Below are 17,816 nucleotides of genomic sequence, written 5' to 3' on the forward strand. Positions count from 1 at the left end.
CATAGGGCAGCTAGGAGCCCATCTCCTGTTGCTGTAGCGTGAGCCAGGCAGCTTGATGCACAAGTACACCCCCTGGACATGACGCTAGTATGTCACAGGGACTTACCCTTGATGCTGAGTGACAAGCAGGGTGGCACTGGGTCCCATTTACTCCATATTACCTCATATTACTTTAAGTAAATATAAAAGTATAAATATAATGTATACATTTGAAGTAGAAAAATGCCATTGGTGTAATAATTTACCAAGATCATATGCACATTCATGATGCGCTATTTAATTCTCTTGTTTTACTAAATCTTTTTAAATCTTTTCCACTATTCTAATATTATTTATGCTGCTGCATTGTCTGAAGGAAGCCGAACCAAAATAAGTTCTACTCTCATGTACCCGTGCACAAGATGTAACAAATAAAGTACAACCATGAACCTTTAAGTATGAATTGGGCTTAAATCTGTTTTTACCTCATTGCAAATCTTCGGTCTCACTATACTTGAGACTGTTCATTTATTACGTTTTTCTTAAACAACCGGATACTTGGCATAGAACACATTGCTGTAGCAGGTAGACGAAAGGTCAACTGCACACACACCCACACACACAGAGGGAGAGAGAGACACTCACACGCATACTCAAACATAGCCCCATATAGAACCTCGCCCTCTGCTGCATACTGCTGTGCTCCGAGATGAGGTCCTACGGGGATATCACCGGACTGCAGTAGAATGCCTCCACGCCGAGGTAGATCACCCTTTTCCCGAAACTGTATCCAGAAAGTAAAGGCAGAGTATGATTTTCCATCCGTCGGTACATAAAACATGCACGACGGCATTGGGAAAACGGTTTAAATCGCTTATTTAGTCTCATTAAATCCGGAAAAGCCCCCGGCGGCAGGTGCCAGTACTTTCCCATTGTAGCAGAATAAGGAGCAGTATATGAATGGGAAAACATGACACTGGCTGAAAAAAACTAGCGATTTAAGCGGTTGTTTCATGCCGTAGAGCATATTTTATGTGTGGAAACTCATACTCTGGGAGTGTGGAACTATACTTTTAGGATATAATTTTGGGAAAAGGGTGATCTACCATGGCGTGCAGCCCGGTCATATCCCCATAGGAACTCATCTCGGAGCACAACAGTGTATGCAGCGGAGGGTGAGGTTCTATATTAGGCCTGGGGCCATTTCTGATATCTTCACAAATTGGTACCACCCAAGGTGACCGTACATTTTTTACATTTTTGACTTCCTACATGTCTCTAGTTTACATTTTGGTATGATAACCCTTTCTGAGACCCAGAAAACGATGGTTTAGTGATGAAAAGTGATGAGTCATCACTTTTCATCAGTTTCATCAGTTTTGTGGGCGTTTTCTGGGGCCATTTGTAGCCCAAGGAATGTTTTTTGTGCAAAAAAAATGCTTGCAATGGATTCAGCATCATGACAAAACCCTAGTTAGACCCCTCACATCCTACTTAAATATTTTCCTCCTGTATAGAAAGTCGATGGGAGACCGACTCTAACGGCTGATAACATCAATTAAGCTGGGTCTCAGAAAGGGTTATCATACCAAAATGTAAACTAGAGACACGTAGGAAGTCAAAAATGTAAAAAATGTACGGTCACCTTGGGTGGTACCAATTTGTGAAGATATCAGAATTGGCCCCAGGCCTATATGGGGCTAACTCAAACACAGGCAGAGAGGAGAGAGAGAGAGAGAGGCAGAGACCAACAGACAGACAAGGACAATGAGAGAGGGGGGAAGGGAGGAGTCAGGTGTACAGATCAAGCGCAGAGTATTAATTGGTCAATTCTGCATTAATATAGCGCTTTACAGAGATTGTGAATTACATTTTCCCCTTCACACACATTCATACACCGATGGCGGAGGAAACCATGCAAGGCACCAATCTGCATCAGAGTTCGGAGTCTTGCTCAAGGACACTTTGACACTTACTCTGTGGGAGCCTGTATGGATCGAACTGCGGCCGCTCTACCGGCTACTCTACCCCTGAGCCACTGCCGCCCCAGTATTGGACGACAAATCGACCTTATAAATTGTGAGGAATTTCCCAATGGCTGAAAATCAATAACTGACAGCCAAAAATAAACAAACTGGGGCGCCTGGTGGCCTAGCGGTCCAGGCGCATACCACATATAGCCTCTAATTCCTGACAGCGTGTCGCGGGTTCGAGTCCCGTCCCTGACGGCCTTTGCTGCGTGTCACTCCCCATCTCTCTCCCCATTTCCTGTCAGTCTACTGTCCTATCAATAAAGGCATAAAAGCCCAAAAACAAACCACCATAAGTGTATACAGGGTATACTGCGCATTTCTAAAGTGACAATGTAAGGACTTATAAGACATTTTTAACAAATTGTCAAATACTATGTAAGAAAGAAACACATGTATTGAAAATAGCTGATGTATTCTGCGAGGCACTGTGAGCTTGTAGTTTGGGTTAGAGTCAAACTAAATGTAATGCCCAGTTCAAATATGATTCTTTTGGAGGATCGCAGCCTGAAAAGTTTGGGAACCCTTGCATTAGAGTGCTCTTCACTGCCTTGTGTGCCGGTGCCATCATAATGCAGGGGAGAATGCTCAGTGCTCACTGCTCACAGTGACATTTTGAGACGTGCACAGACATTTCGCTGTTGCGAGGAAAAAGGGCAGTCGTTTTATGAGTTTGTTTATAGGCTACTCGTATCACATATCTCCATGAATAAATATCACGGAATGCCTGGATTACAAATAAACCTATATATGAACTTTCCAGACAATAATTGAAGACGGTGCCACACAGGTCCCACAATTAACACAGCACTACTGTAGCTTCATATTGGCTATATGTAATCTAACATTATTAAAGCCTACGCATTCCCGTATCTCTACAGAGCACACACTTAATGTAATGGTCAGAAATGAGGAGTTAAATTGCATGTAGCCTGCTGCCAGTATGCAAGCCAGCCAACCAGCTAAGACTGGTTCATGTGATGGCATAATATGAGGCAATATTGCACAATGTCATGCAAAAGTGACAAGCTGGGGATTTTGTGGAAGCATAATGCCCATGTGTTGTGAATAAAGATCTCCACATTTTGCGGAGCAACCTGCATTGGTTATTCCATTTTTCATTAAACATTTCCACAAGGTATTTTAGAGTCCCCTAGAGCCCTCACAGGACGGCAACAAAATTTAGTTTTTTTGTTTAGCTTTTGGCACTGTACAGTATGCTTCATTTCAGATAGGTGTAGAGAGAGACAGCAAACCAAGGGGCAAAGAAAGAGAGGGGAGAGACATGCAAAACCACCGCACACAAGGATCGAATGGTGGCCAATGCTTATACTTTACTTGAATAAGTCAAATTTTCAATACTTTATACTTATACTACACTACATATGTTTGAGGCAAATATGTTTTTTACTCCACTACAATTATTTGAAAATATATTACGTATTTTTTACGTAATATATTATCCTTGAACTGCTGTAACCATGTGGTTTTATAGCTTTTCAAATAAATCTAATCTAATCTAATTAATCCTTACTGTAGGTACTTTTACTTTGGTATATTTTGATTCTAATGCTTTCATTCTTTTACTCAAGTCAAATTGTGAATGCAGGCCTTTTATAAATAAAATATATACATTTTTATATTGTGGTCTTGCTACTTTGTCAGGCTTTCCCCCGGCAAGGACCCAAAATGCGGAATCAAATCACTGGACAGGAAACGAGGAGTGAACTTGAATGCTTTACTAGAAAAATTAAACTCAAAACAACCCTTTCCAAAGGGGAATATAATACACACACAACCAGTGGTGCAATGGTGATTCAATGTTTGGGGGGTCGCGTACGTCGCTCTGACTCGCTCAACACCTACTATACAGGTCTATTGATATGCATATAGGCTCGTGTCTTTGTTAAAACAGTTGTCGAAGTGTGAACTTTGGGGGGTGTGAGACCCCGGCTCAGAAAAGATATGTGTCGTCGGGGGCGCGCGACCCAAGACTACAGCAACACTGCACACAACCTGTGGCAAAAGCAGCAAGTAGTAGTAAACCAACAATGAATGGCTGGTGTCAGGTTCTGAATATAGACTAGGCATTCAACAGTAGCTGGGGTCAGCCTAGGTGAGTTGAGCCACACAGGTGAAACAGTTCTACTGTATAATTAACATACTGTGGTTAGTAGGTTGGCTAGGTGAGTCACAGACAGCGGCTGAGGCGGAGTCTGTGACATACTTTTACTAAAGTATGAAGAAAGAGTATGATAATTATTCCACTACTGCAAGGGAGTAGCATGATGTTTTGTACAACAACAGCCACCAGGCACACAACAATAGCGAATTTAAGCAATGCTACGGCGGCGGCAGATGACAACGGCAACCAGAAACGATCAGTACTCGATAGATCAACCTGCCGCCGTAGCAGCCGTCTGTACTACGCCAGAAGGTCCCTTTCCACTGTGCGCCTAAAACGTCTGCTCCATAGACGCGTCGCCATGGGAACCAAAGCGTTCAGTGAAAGAAGTGGGACCCTGTCGCCGACAGCTCTTTGCTTAATGATTAGGACCGCAACAGCGATTGCGTCATAGCAGCCGTAGTCCCGCCTCACGTAGCGGTAGTAGAAACGGGCTCCTTAAATTCCCCAATATCAAGTGTGATGCTACAGTGTCACATGAGAGGAGAGATGGGGCATAGCGTGGCATACATTTCCCATAAAACCTGATTCTCATAGGCTACTGTCTTTGGATTTGGTCAATAACTTCAACAATCATGGTCCGCTCGTATTCATGCAGACACAGCAGCCAAAGAGGGCAACTTATCCGATTAAACCCTAGTTGAACGGAGCACTTTAATAGGCCCCTAATTATTTCAACACGATACGTTATGAGCTTGTACTGTAGATCAGTACAAGTAGATCAGTACAAGCTAAATCTTTTGAAATAAGATTGGCCAGAATACGGCCGGCCTTGTAAGAAGGACAACTGAGGCAATATAGGGTTCACTTCTTGGCAAGGACGAGACTGAGACACAATTGATGAATTTAACCGGACACAGGGAGGCAGGGGGCAACTAAGCCAGATTAGAGATGCAAATTTTAAAGTAGTCAGGGAAAATTTGCAGAATACCTGTCAAATCTGGGAATAAATTCCTTACCAAACAATTTCTTCACCAATGTGTTCGTAAAGGTGTCTAGTAACATATCTAACAAAGATTGAAATTCAACATCCCTAGGAAAATCTTTGTCAGCTAGGGTAATTCTGGGTCTCATTCATTCACAAATGGACCCCCATACCACTGTGAAAAGTGATGTCTCATCACTAAACCATAATCTTTATTTATTGTTTTTAGCCCAATGAATGTTTTCCGTGCAAAACAAATGCTTGCAATGGATTAAGAATAATTAAAAACACCTAGTTAGACCCCTCACATCCCACTTAAAGCAAATTTTTTGGGAGTAATTCTTTTCCCTTATGGTATAGTGTATCGTATCGTGAGTGAATGAGACCAAATATTACCCTAGCTGTCAAAGATTTTCCTAGGGATGTTGAATTTCAATCTTCGTTAGATATGTTACAAGACACCTTTACGAACACATTGGCGAAGAAATCGTGTGGTAAGGAATTTATTCACAGGTTTTTTATTAATATTTCCTGACTAAAGGGACACCATGAATAATTTTTTCAACTTTTTCTTGTTCTCCCTGGTGTGCCTTCTACCCCCACATTTCCCCCCCACCCACCCCACGGGAACATGTCTCCATTCAGACACATCTCCATTCCGACAGTGACTTCTTATTGTCGGAGAGGAGACATGTAACCCCACCCCACTCCCACTCAGGCTTCCTATAGGCATCGTTCTCTTGGCTTATAGCAAAATATATTTATAATGCAATATATATTTTTTTATTATGTATGGTGTATCCCCTTTAATGAATTTAATTCATCAGTTGTTTGTTCACCTTGTATCAAACAATCACAGATTAATTGAGAAGCGATGATTTTCCTTTTGTACCCAAGATAGACATTACTGTATGCTGAAATGTGCCCCTCCCCCCACCTCATTATTCCATGGCAACACAGTGGAAGGCAGCAGCAGTTGAGCCATTTGTGGAGGATAATAACATTCTGAGTTGCTTGTTGGCACCTCTCGTTTTGGAAACCTACTAAATAGGGTGACCATGTGTTCATGCTACCAACCATGACCGTTAAATAAGCCCCATAAACACACACACACACACACACACACACACACACACACACACACACACACACACACACACACACACACACACACACACACACACACACACACACACACACACACACACACACACACACACACACACACACATCCATTAGGATGAGGGACAATTATTTTAGCACACCTGGTGACTGCACCTGCACCACTGACTGCATCATGGCTACAATAAATTAGCAGACACGCTGTTGATCTGAAAGATTGTGTGATGTGCAGTGGTGGAAATAGTACTCACATTTATTTTACTTAAAAGTACCAATACTGCAATGCAGAAAGTCCCATTCATTGTGGTGCCAAAAAGGCTCCTCTATCTCAAAACACTCGTTGGACTCAGTGGCCATGACTCCATGGTGGGTCACATGACTTGGGTCATGTGACTGGACCAGTGTAAAGTGGCAAGAAGCGTGCAGGTTTTCACTCTGGCTCTTCAAAAATAAAAGCGAACACCTATGGAAGGAAATCACGACAATCTACTGTTGGGAACACTTCAAAATAAAGGCACCTATAATGTGTTAAAATACAAAAGGTAGAACATAGGCTACTCATTATGGAGCACATCCCATTTCACAACTTTTCAAATACTGTATGTAGCCTATTGTACAGCAAGAACAGCAAGGACACAACAACAAAGAAACTACCATGATGCCTTCAAATTAATGTTCTGTTCTGACTGGATTTCAGGGCCCAGTGGTCCAGCACACCGTGCCATCCAGCCCTCCAACTCTGCAGGAACAAATACAACACAATGCTTCCTATATCAATCAGAAGCTCTAAGGCAGTTGCTCTCAAAGTTTTTAATTTCAAGGACCCCTAGTTTGGTATGCATTAGACCACTGACCCCCATAATTCTGAACGTGTACAAATGGAACCAAATGGACCTCTGCTGGTGCACAAGTTAGCCATCCATGGCCTACTTGTGCACAAGGTGTAAGTTGACACCTCGACAGAGTACAGTTGTAGTTGAAGTGTTCAAAAATTAAGTGTTAAAAAATGTGAAAATATATAATTTGAAATAAAAAAAAAGGCAGTGATAAATTAGATTAACTGGAATAGACATAGTCAAAACTGGTCCGTTCATCTTCTTAAGCCTCGAACAGAGTCGGGTCCGCGGTGGATAGCGGTGTAGTGCGGTGTAGTCTTTTTGAGCGTTAACGTTGTAGTTTTATGACTCAAAAAGACTACACCGCACTACACCGGGGTGGATAGCCTTCCACCGTGGACCCGACTCTGATCGAGGCTTTTGCCACCATTTTTCATCCTAAAAACCCTGCCTACGGTGCTCGCCAAAAACACCAATTTCTGTTGCCAACGCAGGAAGAACAGAACACTCAGGGTTGTTTTATTCTTACATCTTGTGTAGGCTACAGGTAAACAAAGGGTAGCACTTATTTTTAGTTTGGCTTCTTTACTGGCAGAAATGTGAGCAAGCCAGGACCTGCTTATAAAGTGCTGCTGCCCGCTGTGCCCAGACCATGCAGTCAGTGGCTGCTCCCACACATTAGAGCAGGGGTCGTCAACGTTTTCAGGCCAAGGAAGGACCCCTTAGTTGAGAGAGAGATGAAGCAGGAACCTCCACAACCTTGTCATAGATTCCATATAGTTTCATCTTTTGACAGCACAATCAACAGTGTATTTTGGATTCATGTCAATTTGTGTTTTCAGATATTTAACCACTTGAACCGTCAATACATAAACTTGACTTTTCACTCTGTACTTAGTCTGCTCATTTCTCCCTCTACACCAAAGCTCTTTGCCAAAAATAGCCAATCTACAAGCTCACAACGCCTCGCAGTTCTCAGAATATGGACTAGGGTTCGAGTGGTTAATATAAAAAAACAGAAAAAAAAAATCTAGCACTCAAAGATTTGGAGGACCCCCTGTAGTAACTCTGAGGACCCCCTAGGGGTCCCGTACCCCCTGTTGAAGACCCATGCATTAGAGAGTCACGAGGCTAAAGCGTATGTGTGTCTATAGTGGATTGTTGCCTAAACAATTAATCAAGACTGCAATTAAATGAGTGCTCACTCGCATTATAATTGTATTTCTTTCCATTCCTTTCTGATTACAAGTAAGTAAGTGACCACTGGGGGGGGAAAACAGCTTTAAATCTACTGTGTGCAAGACCAACATACAAAGTGTTTCTGCTTCCAAGTAAGGTCATTACTTAAAGCATCCAATGACCACTTATAGTGACTTATAATCACACTGTTCATACAATTATTATAAAGTATTACCACTATGATACTGGCAGAACACACTTGCACTTGTTACAAGTTACACAGGCACACACACGCACAACACACACACACACACACACACACACACACACACACACACACACACACACACACACACACACACACACACACACACACACACACACACACACACACACACACACACACACACACTCACACTCACACACTCACACACACACACACTCGCCTGCGTATCTGTTTGACAGACAGTTTTATTGATCACTGAGGATATACTTGGAATGAAGTTGGTTCAATGATGAGGAAAAGGGGTCTGGTATAATACTTTTGTCCTGTTGCTGTTTCAGTGCAATGAAGCTTCATTAAGTGGGTTTTAAACATTTTCATGTCAAGGATAACATTGATATGTTATGTGATGTGTATTTAGTCTCCATTTGAAATGATGATGTTGTGCCAGGGACCCCTATATAGCTAAGAGAAGATTCATTGAAAACACATGTCCTCACAATGCATTGCATTTTGGTGCATTGTGACTGTGAGCTTGTGTCAGAGTGCTATTTTAGAATGGCCAACAAATAAAATAGGGCTTAGTTAATAAGGGCAAACTGTTCCTCATGTTTCTGGGGACTCCCTAGCATCCTCTCATGGACCCCTGGGGGCCCCCGGAAACCACATTGACAATCACATGCCTGAGCTTACACTTTCAAGGAGCTTGTCAAACACTGCTTAGTTTCCAGGGACCAGTGGAGGGAACCTAAGGCCAGGATAAACTGCACAGAGAATTAACCCGGTTTATTTAACAGCAGATGGTCGGGCCTTTCACTTGAAAATACTGTAGCTTTAGCTCCCATGCAGTCCACATTATGCAGTCAAAATAGAATAGTAAATGGACTGTGTTTATATGGTAAATGGACTGCATTTATATAGCGCTTTTCTCCAAAGCGCTTTACAATGTACTTCACATTAACCCATATACACATTGATGGCGGAGGAAACCATGCAAGGCACCCACCTGCTCTGTTCAGTGTCTTGCTCAAGGACACTTCGGCACCTAGCCAGGAGTAGCCGGGAATCTAACCTGAAACCTTCAGAGTCCAAAAAACGGCCGCTCTACCTCCTGAGCTACTGCCGCCGCCATAGTCAAATTATTACCAGTGAAAATAGGATAGCCAAATTATTACCAGAGCTACAGGTAGAGGGCGCTACAGAGAGGTCAGATCAGATTAGGCTGCAGGCAAATCCAGACCTACTTGGTTACCACCAGGTCTCACTGAATTAGTGAAAAATGCACTTAGCGAGTTACTACGATGCAGAGCTGGAGGCAGTTCCCTTAAGCATCCAAGCCCAAGGCTCCAAGTTCTGCCAACCAAACTGAATCTGTCCATCTGGTATCCCAATAAAAATGACTCTTGCTGTCTACACCATGGACAGCATCAGATCATAGAGTCTATAAATAGACTTTGGCTTGATGAACACATTACATCTATCCATAAATCTTCTGTTGTATTGTTCAACATTTTTATGAAGACATCACAGACATCTGTCTGATGGCCTGAGGCATGTAGACGACATTAGGGCGTTCCATTCCTGTGTGTGTGTGTGTGTGTGTGTGTGTGTGTGTGTGTGTGTGTGTGTGTGTGTGTGTGTGTGTGTGTGTGTGTGTGTGTGTGTGTGTGTGTGTGTGTGCAACAGGTAGGTGGTGTGTCAAATCCCTGCCCACAGACTCTCCGGAGACAATAAAGATTCTCTGAGTCAACGAAACCTCACAACTTCCAGTGAAGTAGGACAAACTGTCTTCACTAACACGCCTCGATGTGCCTCTTGAGCTTTCAGAGTTGAAATGTGGAAATATGAGGTTTCTGCCTAACATCAAGAGAACCAGCAGACAGTGCATTACTTGGTAACGTCCTGCTATGATTTGACACAGCATGCCATAAAGGAGCTAAGCGCCTCTGCTAGAAGTGTTCCTCTGGATTTAAAACGTGTCAAGAAAAGAAAAGAAGAGAAAAATCTCCCTTTAAATGTCCACAGCACATGACCACTATAGCATGAATTGGTATCCAAGTAGAAAGAAACTGACACAGTAAAAGGCATGACCCCATACATACAATAAATGCGTTGCTCCTGGAATAACCCTTATTACTGGCTGTTCTGTAAATATTGTATTATGGAGGCCTACAGGCATGTTGCCCTCATTCACAGTCAATTCACCATAAAACATCAAAGATTATGAGATAAACCTTTAACCCAGCATAGCAGCAACAGCAGTAGGACTGAAATACACACGCGCACGCACGCACGCACGCACGCACGCACGCACGCACGCACGCACGCACGCACGCACGCACGCACGCACGCACGCACGCACGCACGCACGCACGCACACACACACACACACACACACACACACACACACACACACACACACACACACACACACACACACACACACACACACACACACACACACACACACACACACACACACACACACACAGGAAGGGAACTCCCTCAAGTTGTTTATGCCTCGGGCCATCAGACAGACACGTTGTGTGATGTCTTAATCTCAGGGTAATTATGCTGGGAAAACAGGTTAGCCTTATGAACATGAAAGAGTGTATGAATAAATCTATCACCAATGAACACAACAATGGATGTACTGTATACAGTATGTATGTTCATAAGGTGCACAACATCCAAGTCTGTTTCAATGATTGATTGATTGATTGAAGATTGTATTAGAAGGTTGCATAGGAAAATACAGTTTCATAACGGTACCGTTCACTGTCACAAGGTCAACTAAAAAGAGAGCCTAGTAAGCTTTACGGCTTATTTACACAGGAACCCTTATGTATCGGCAGTCTCAATTCAGCTGTTGTGCGCTATCAAGCAGTTGGTGCACATACCATCACAGTATTCGATTCCGGCTCTCCTATAGGCTGTGGTGCATGTCATTCACTTTCTAAAGCCAATCCTTCCTTTCTCCCCAATATGCTTATATAGCAATATTACTTTAAAATGATTGGTTAAAAAATAGATCTCAAGGCTACCATTTAAATGATGCAGTTTTTCCAATGTCAATTGTTCCTCAGAAATTAATACACGCCAAGAGTGTAGTCTAACGAGTCCAATAAATCAGACAATTTGTCTGTTTTTGTATTATGTTCATTAATTTCACTTGACATTTTGTGTGAATACAATTGCAACATTTTCTTCATTGTTAGATTTTTTATTTGGTTTCAGTATATTTAACATGATGGACATCATAATTACATGGACAAACCAGAATTAATAAATCCATAGAGTGAAGTGTACGATTAAAACATGTTTTTGCTTTTATTTGTATAAGTTTTATTTTTTCATAATTTTTATCCCACGATTTTGCAACCCATTTTTTCACCCAGTACCAATTGCCTATGTAATCCTGGGCTCTGCTCTCCCTCTGCCACACCTGGGGAGACAACGGACTGACCTCATGCTTCCTTCAATGCATGAGTAGTCCAAGTTGTTTCTTTTCACCTGGCAGGGGGAATTTCCCCGGGATGGACGTAGCGCGTGGAAGGAACACGTTATTCCAACCAGTTCCTTACCCCTCCATCAAGCGCCCCGGCTGGCCAGGGGGAGGCATTGTATAAGTTTTGATGTGGATAGAGAGGCTTGTGGCCATAATAGGATATGGTGTGAGAGAATCATTGCGTGCATGTATACAGTAAATAAGTGTGTGAAACAATTGAACAAAATTGGTTCCATTTGGTTCCTTACGGGTCCATTTGGTGTGGGAAGACATGGAACCAAATGGACCCTCTCAGAGTTATGACGGAGGGTCCTTGAAATTAAAAGGTTCGAGAACCACTGTGCAAAACTAAACGGAACAGAGCCTTCCCTTCATTAGTATCATCGATAACATCTGTGAAGGAAGTGAGGAGGGGCCCAACTTCTTTTCAATATGGCTGCTGTGCATATAGGATATGGAGGACATTTTGCCACCTCTTCCAGGCAAGGAAGGTTAGGCAGGAACAGACAACACCCGGAAAATGGCACACCATGGGACGCCGCCATGACACTTTTGGGTGGCGGAAGTGACGAAGTGCTCATAGACGCTAATGTTATTTTGGGTGGCCACCGGACGTGGCCACCCGCCACCCATGGAGCCTAGATGACGTTGGTGACTGTTCTTGCTGAGACCTTCTTTGCTTATGCAGGCTGATGTTCTAATAACCTTGTCGTTTGTACCACTGAGCCCTGGCCACCACATCATTGGAGTAGTCTTTGCCTGTGGTGTTGGCGTCCACTTGATCATAGGAGTGAACGTTCCCGTCCCCCATGTTGTAGGCTGCTATCGCTCCTATATGGAAACACATTTACAGCACCGTCAGAGCCAGTGGTAGATAGGGACATGCAGAGGATGTTAGACAGGCAGGGTCTGACGTTTCTAAAAGGGCCTTTTGGTAGAAATGTCTAAAATAGCAGACCTCCAATCTCACAACGCATCATGCTGCGGCGCGTTGTGAGCTTGGAGGTCTGCTATTTTGTGATACCACACTGAACTAAGCATAATCATGGGGAGGCTGTAGCTGAGAGGCTAGGGAGCCTGCCTTGGGATCCAGAGCCCCTGGTTGTTGCAGGTACGATTCCCAGTCAGGCAGCATGTGCCGATGTGTCCCTGAGCAAAACCCTTAACCCCTACTTGCTCCCCGAGTGCCACACATGGCTGCTCACTGCGCCTAGTTGTTATAGGATGGGTAAAATGCAGAGAATAAATTTCACGTATGTGCAAATGTACTGTGACAAACAACTCCCCAAGGCATCGGGCCTATATTATACTATTATATTATAATCAAGACAATACTGGAGATGTGGCATAACGGCATGGATTTCTACACAGAGAGGGATATTCATTCAACATAAGATGTTGCATTCAAGTTCAGGAGAGTTTGGACGAGGCAATTCTCTTGAATTCCGCCTTCAGGTATGGCATGGAAAGAAGATATTGTCAGTCAGTGTTGTGATCTTCATGGAGATACAGGTGATGATAGTCAGCAGTCTTTTAGCAAATTAATTCTGTCTTGGCCATATATGGAGGGTCCATATACACTATACAGTATGGATATTGCCAAATATGGGCATTCCCATGATATGCGCTTAATATTGATGAAATCGGGACAGGGATCTCCATATATGGGCATAAAAGGGACAAGGTCGGAATTAAGTGTGACTTGTGTCGCGGAAACCACACTTGTAAGACTGACACAATATGTCCATATATAGCATTCCCACATATGGGCTTAATATTGATGGGCATAAAAGGGATTCTATTGTATGGGAATTTCCAGATAAAGTAAAGTACAGCTACTCAAATAATACATTAAATGTGTGTGTTACTGTCCACCACAGTACAGTACCATGTGAGAACATTGGCTGTGCTCTGAAATGGAGCCTTAGGGTCAATCATTAAAACGGAGATAATAAAGGAACTAACCTTTGAGCTGCTTCTCCCTGCTCAACCCAGAAAACTTGTTCTGCATCCGTCCGATGAAGTCCACCAGAATCTCAGTGCCTTGGGTGATGTGCTCCTCGCTGTTCCACGAGCCCCTTGGAGTGTGCCATCTTTTATCAACCTACAGGAATACAATTACATAGAAATGCATTGTGTTTATTATGCAAAGTTTGACGAAGAAGAAGTGAGCCAATAAAAACTTGAATATCTTCGCTGTCGGGTGGAAAACTCATTATGTCCAAAACTGTTCTTTTTCAGGAAATGGGAAAAACTAAACCTGAACCTGAACCTGATTTAAACTTAAATACATTTTTTATGTTGTCTAACTGAATTGTTTTAGCAGATTCATCTGATTTCATTGCAATCAATGCCTGTTCATCAACTTCATCTACATAACTCTACATAACTTAATTGAGATAAGCCTCATATTGTATGCAACCATTCATTTATTAACCACTTTCAACGTGGCATCCCTATTTTGGGAATGTCATTATAGGCGAAAACGTTCAAACATCTTCTCTTTTTGCCCCAAACAATAGTGAAAAAAGTGGATCTACAAGCTCTCAACGCATCGCCAAGCGACATGTTGAGAGCTTGTAGATCCACTATTTTGCTCATTTAGAAATGGGGCTATGATAACTTTTTTTTTGCCACTCCCGTATGTCTTTCTGAAATTACACCTCTGATCCAATGTGTGTATTATTTGGTGACAAGCTTGTGTTCATACTTTTCATTGGTTCAATATTTATAAAACCCCATACTGTACCGCTTTCACTTTCACTCAAAATAAATAAATAAATTGCAAAAGTAACAGAACTACACACTCACAACACGTTGTCAGCTTTTTCAGCTTTTGTGTCGCAATGAAAGACAAAGTAGGCTATAGGACATATATATATATTATGGGGGGAATAACACATTAAATATAGAGATGGAGATGCAAGGTTTCTGCACGACAACAACGGTATGGTCATCACCTGCATCAGTCCAAAGGCATTGTGATTGTCTCCCCAGCCTCCAGTGTGTGCGATCGTATTCCCAGCCCTGGATTCTCTGGAGATGATGCCGGCAATGATTGCTGGATCAACACCTTTCCTTCGTCCTACGCTGGAGATGATGGACCTGTAGTTGTTCATTCGACCCAGATCAGTCTGAGCCATTGTATGTGACGCCTGGACACCTTTGAGAGAGATTGGAAAGCAGTGGCGGAAAGAGTACGCACATGTTTTACTTGAGTAAAAGTATCAATACTGCAATGTAGCTATAGGCATACTCTGTTACAAGAGAAAGTCCGGAATTCAACATTTTAAAAGTACAAGTATTTATATTGATTTAAGTACCAAAAGTAGTTATGCAGAATGTCCAATTTTACAAGTTTTCAAATGTATAAAATGTTTTAAAAATACATGTTTTGAAAATAGCAGATCTTTAAGCTCACAATACGTCACATGGGGATGCATTGTGAGCTTGTAGATCGGCTATTTTCAAATGGCCAAAATGTATATAGGGCTGTAGGCTATAAGTGGATAATGTAGATAAAATCTACAAAGTAACTAGTATTCAAATAATTGTATTGGAGTAAAAGTCTAATATTTGCCTCTGAGATGTTAGTGGAGTGGCAGTAAAAGTACTGAAAATTGGAAATAGTCAAGGTAAAGTAAAAAGAAAAAAGTATAGGACATATACATTATGCCCAAAGTGTGGTCCAGGGACCCTCCAGGGCTCCTGGAGGGGGTTCTAAATGCACATCTGTAAACCTTGAAATGAGAGTGTTTGAGAAGCACCGCTTTAACTCATTCTGTGCCAAATGCCAAAATGGCTCCAAGGTAGCTGTGCCAGGATTTTGTATGTTTTTCTTTACTATGCAATGAAAAAAAAAATATATATATATATAATTGTTTTATAAGAATTTTGTCAATCAGACAAATGGTTCCAGAGATAGAGCTGTTTGAATGAAAAAAAGTGTCCATCCACTAGAATGGACACACATGAACACACATTTTCTCAATCAGCTAAACGAGGGAGCGAACACACAAACAGAGAAAAGCATCTCTCTGATCTCAGGTCATTTTGACATCTTTAAAAAAAAAAAAAAAAAAAAAATCTTTTTTTTTTCTATACAAAAAACACAAAAACCTTCATAAGCCGTCATTGGCACCCAGGGCTATTGGAAAAAACCCATCAAAAACCGTCATTGGCACAGAATATGATTGATATGTAGGCTATTGATGTAACTTACCTGAGCATCCCAGTTTGTCCTGCTGAGCGGTTTGCCATGATGCCCCTGTGGTTTCAACACTCATGATGTCTCCAAAACCTAGACATATCCAGTTCAATCATATCATGAAATGTAAGTGTATATTTCTTTCTTTATTATTTGTATTTATATCTAGCTTGTTTTTACACACATATCAATAAAAACTGTTTTAAAAAAAGTTAGAATAGAACCCTGTTTGGTCTGCACTGGATCTGGCATGGGTGGCTGGTATTGGCCGGGATTTTTTAAATGTAATGTTATATTTATAATTTAGTTGTCTCTTGTACACTGGTTTTATGACTATCTTTGTTGTTGAACTCACTTTGCCACTCACTTTGCCACTCGATTTGCCATTCACTTTATGCATGCGCATACCCTCTATTGTTCCTGCATCATAGCGATCATGTGATTAGATTACTGAAGCTTTGTCTACAAGATGGGAGTTTTCTTTTTCTGGAGGTAACACACATCACAGAAACATTGTATGTCCAAACCATAACCTTTGTTCCAATGGAACAAATGTAGTTATTTAGTCATAAGCTCTTGATACTTTTCAATATTTATCAAACTTACAGACACACTTAGACACTTTCATTTCCACTTAAAACTATCCAATAGCAGATATACAAGTGAGTGCCGCACTGCGAGCTTGTAGATCTGCTATTTTTGAAAGATCATGACAATCCCCGATTCTAAAAATGTTTCTTTGTCAGTGGTGCTCAAACTTTTTCATGTCAAGGACCCCTAAAACCGCGGACCCCCATCTCAAAATATGTTGTTCCAGAAACCCCCCCACCCCCAGAAGAAAATATTTGAGTTACAAATGTTCGCTTACAAATGTTCGCTTTAAAAAAAGATTTTTCAAAAATAGCAGATCTACAAGCTCGCAGTGCCGCACTGCTTGTAGATCTGCTATTTTTCAACAGTTAAAGCATAAAATATTGGTTAAAGTGGTTCCAGGTCTTAATGAGTTTCAATATAAAAACAAAACAAAAAAAAGAGTTATGAGTTTTCTGCATGACAGTGTCAATATTCAGATGAAAATAAATTATACAATCTCACCCATATCTGCTCCCGGCTGATGATCCTCTTAACACAGAAAGCTGAACCCAAACAGGCAGTGTTAGCATAGACCAGAGTTGTGCAGATCCAACAGCATCTGTCTGCCTTTTAAGTGGGAGAATCTAGTTTCACTATGAGAAGCACTTTCACTTTCTGTACCGTTTGTACATGAATAGACGTTTATATAATAGGGGACTTTGTCGGGTCAAACGGTTGCCAGTTTCACTATGAGAAGCACTTTCACTTTCTGTACCGTTTGTACATGAATAGATGTTTCTATAATAGCGGACTAGTCGGGTCAAACGGTTGTCAGTTTCACTATGAGAAGTACATAAACTTTCTACAATGGGGCGGGGGGTACATTAGGCAAAACAAATCTGATCTTCAAGCTCACAACATGAGCTATTTAGAGTAGAGGGGGAAAAGAGAGGGATAAAAGTAGTCAGAGTAGGCTACAGATCCAAGCCAGGTCCGAGGGTGTGAGTGGTTAATAGATGTTTCTAGAGAAGTGGACTTTGTACGGATGA

At 41.8% G+C, this 17,816-nt stretch overlaps 1 protein-coding gene across 1 annotated transcript; it reads right to left on the bottom strand.

Annotated features, from left to right (window-relative positions):
• Window positions 1-12,463: 12,463 nt before the first annotated feature.
• Window positions 12,464-17,367, bottom strand: LOC308284484 (lysozyme g-like). The gene is made up of 5 exons (XM_080725101.1): window positions 17,290-17,367; window positions 16,210-16,287; window positions 14,948-15,150; window positions 13,953-14,091; window positions 12,464-12,818 (listed from the first exon to the last, which is right to left on the bottom strand). Exons 1-5 carry the CDS (start codon window positions 17,291-17,293, stop codon window positions 12,685-12,687), a joined length of 558 nt encoding a protein of 185 aa, XP_080581227.1. The 5' UTR covers window positions 17,294-17,367; the 3' UTR covers window positions 12,464-12,684.
• Window positions 17,368-17,816: the final 449 nt, after the last annotated feature.

Source organism: Nannobrachium achirus (assembly GCF_963921795.1).
Source record: "Nannobrachium achirus genome assembly, chromosome: 4".
In the NCBI taxonomy this organism is placed as follows: Eukaryota; Metazoa; Chordata; class Actinopteri; order Myctophiformes; family Myctophidae; genus Nannobrachium; species Nannobrachium achirus.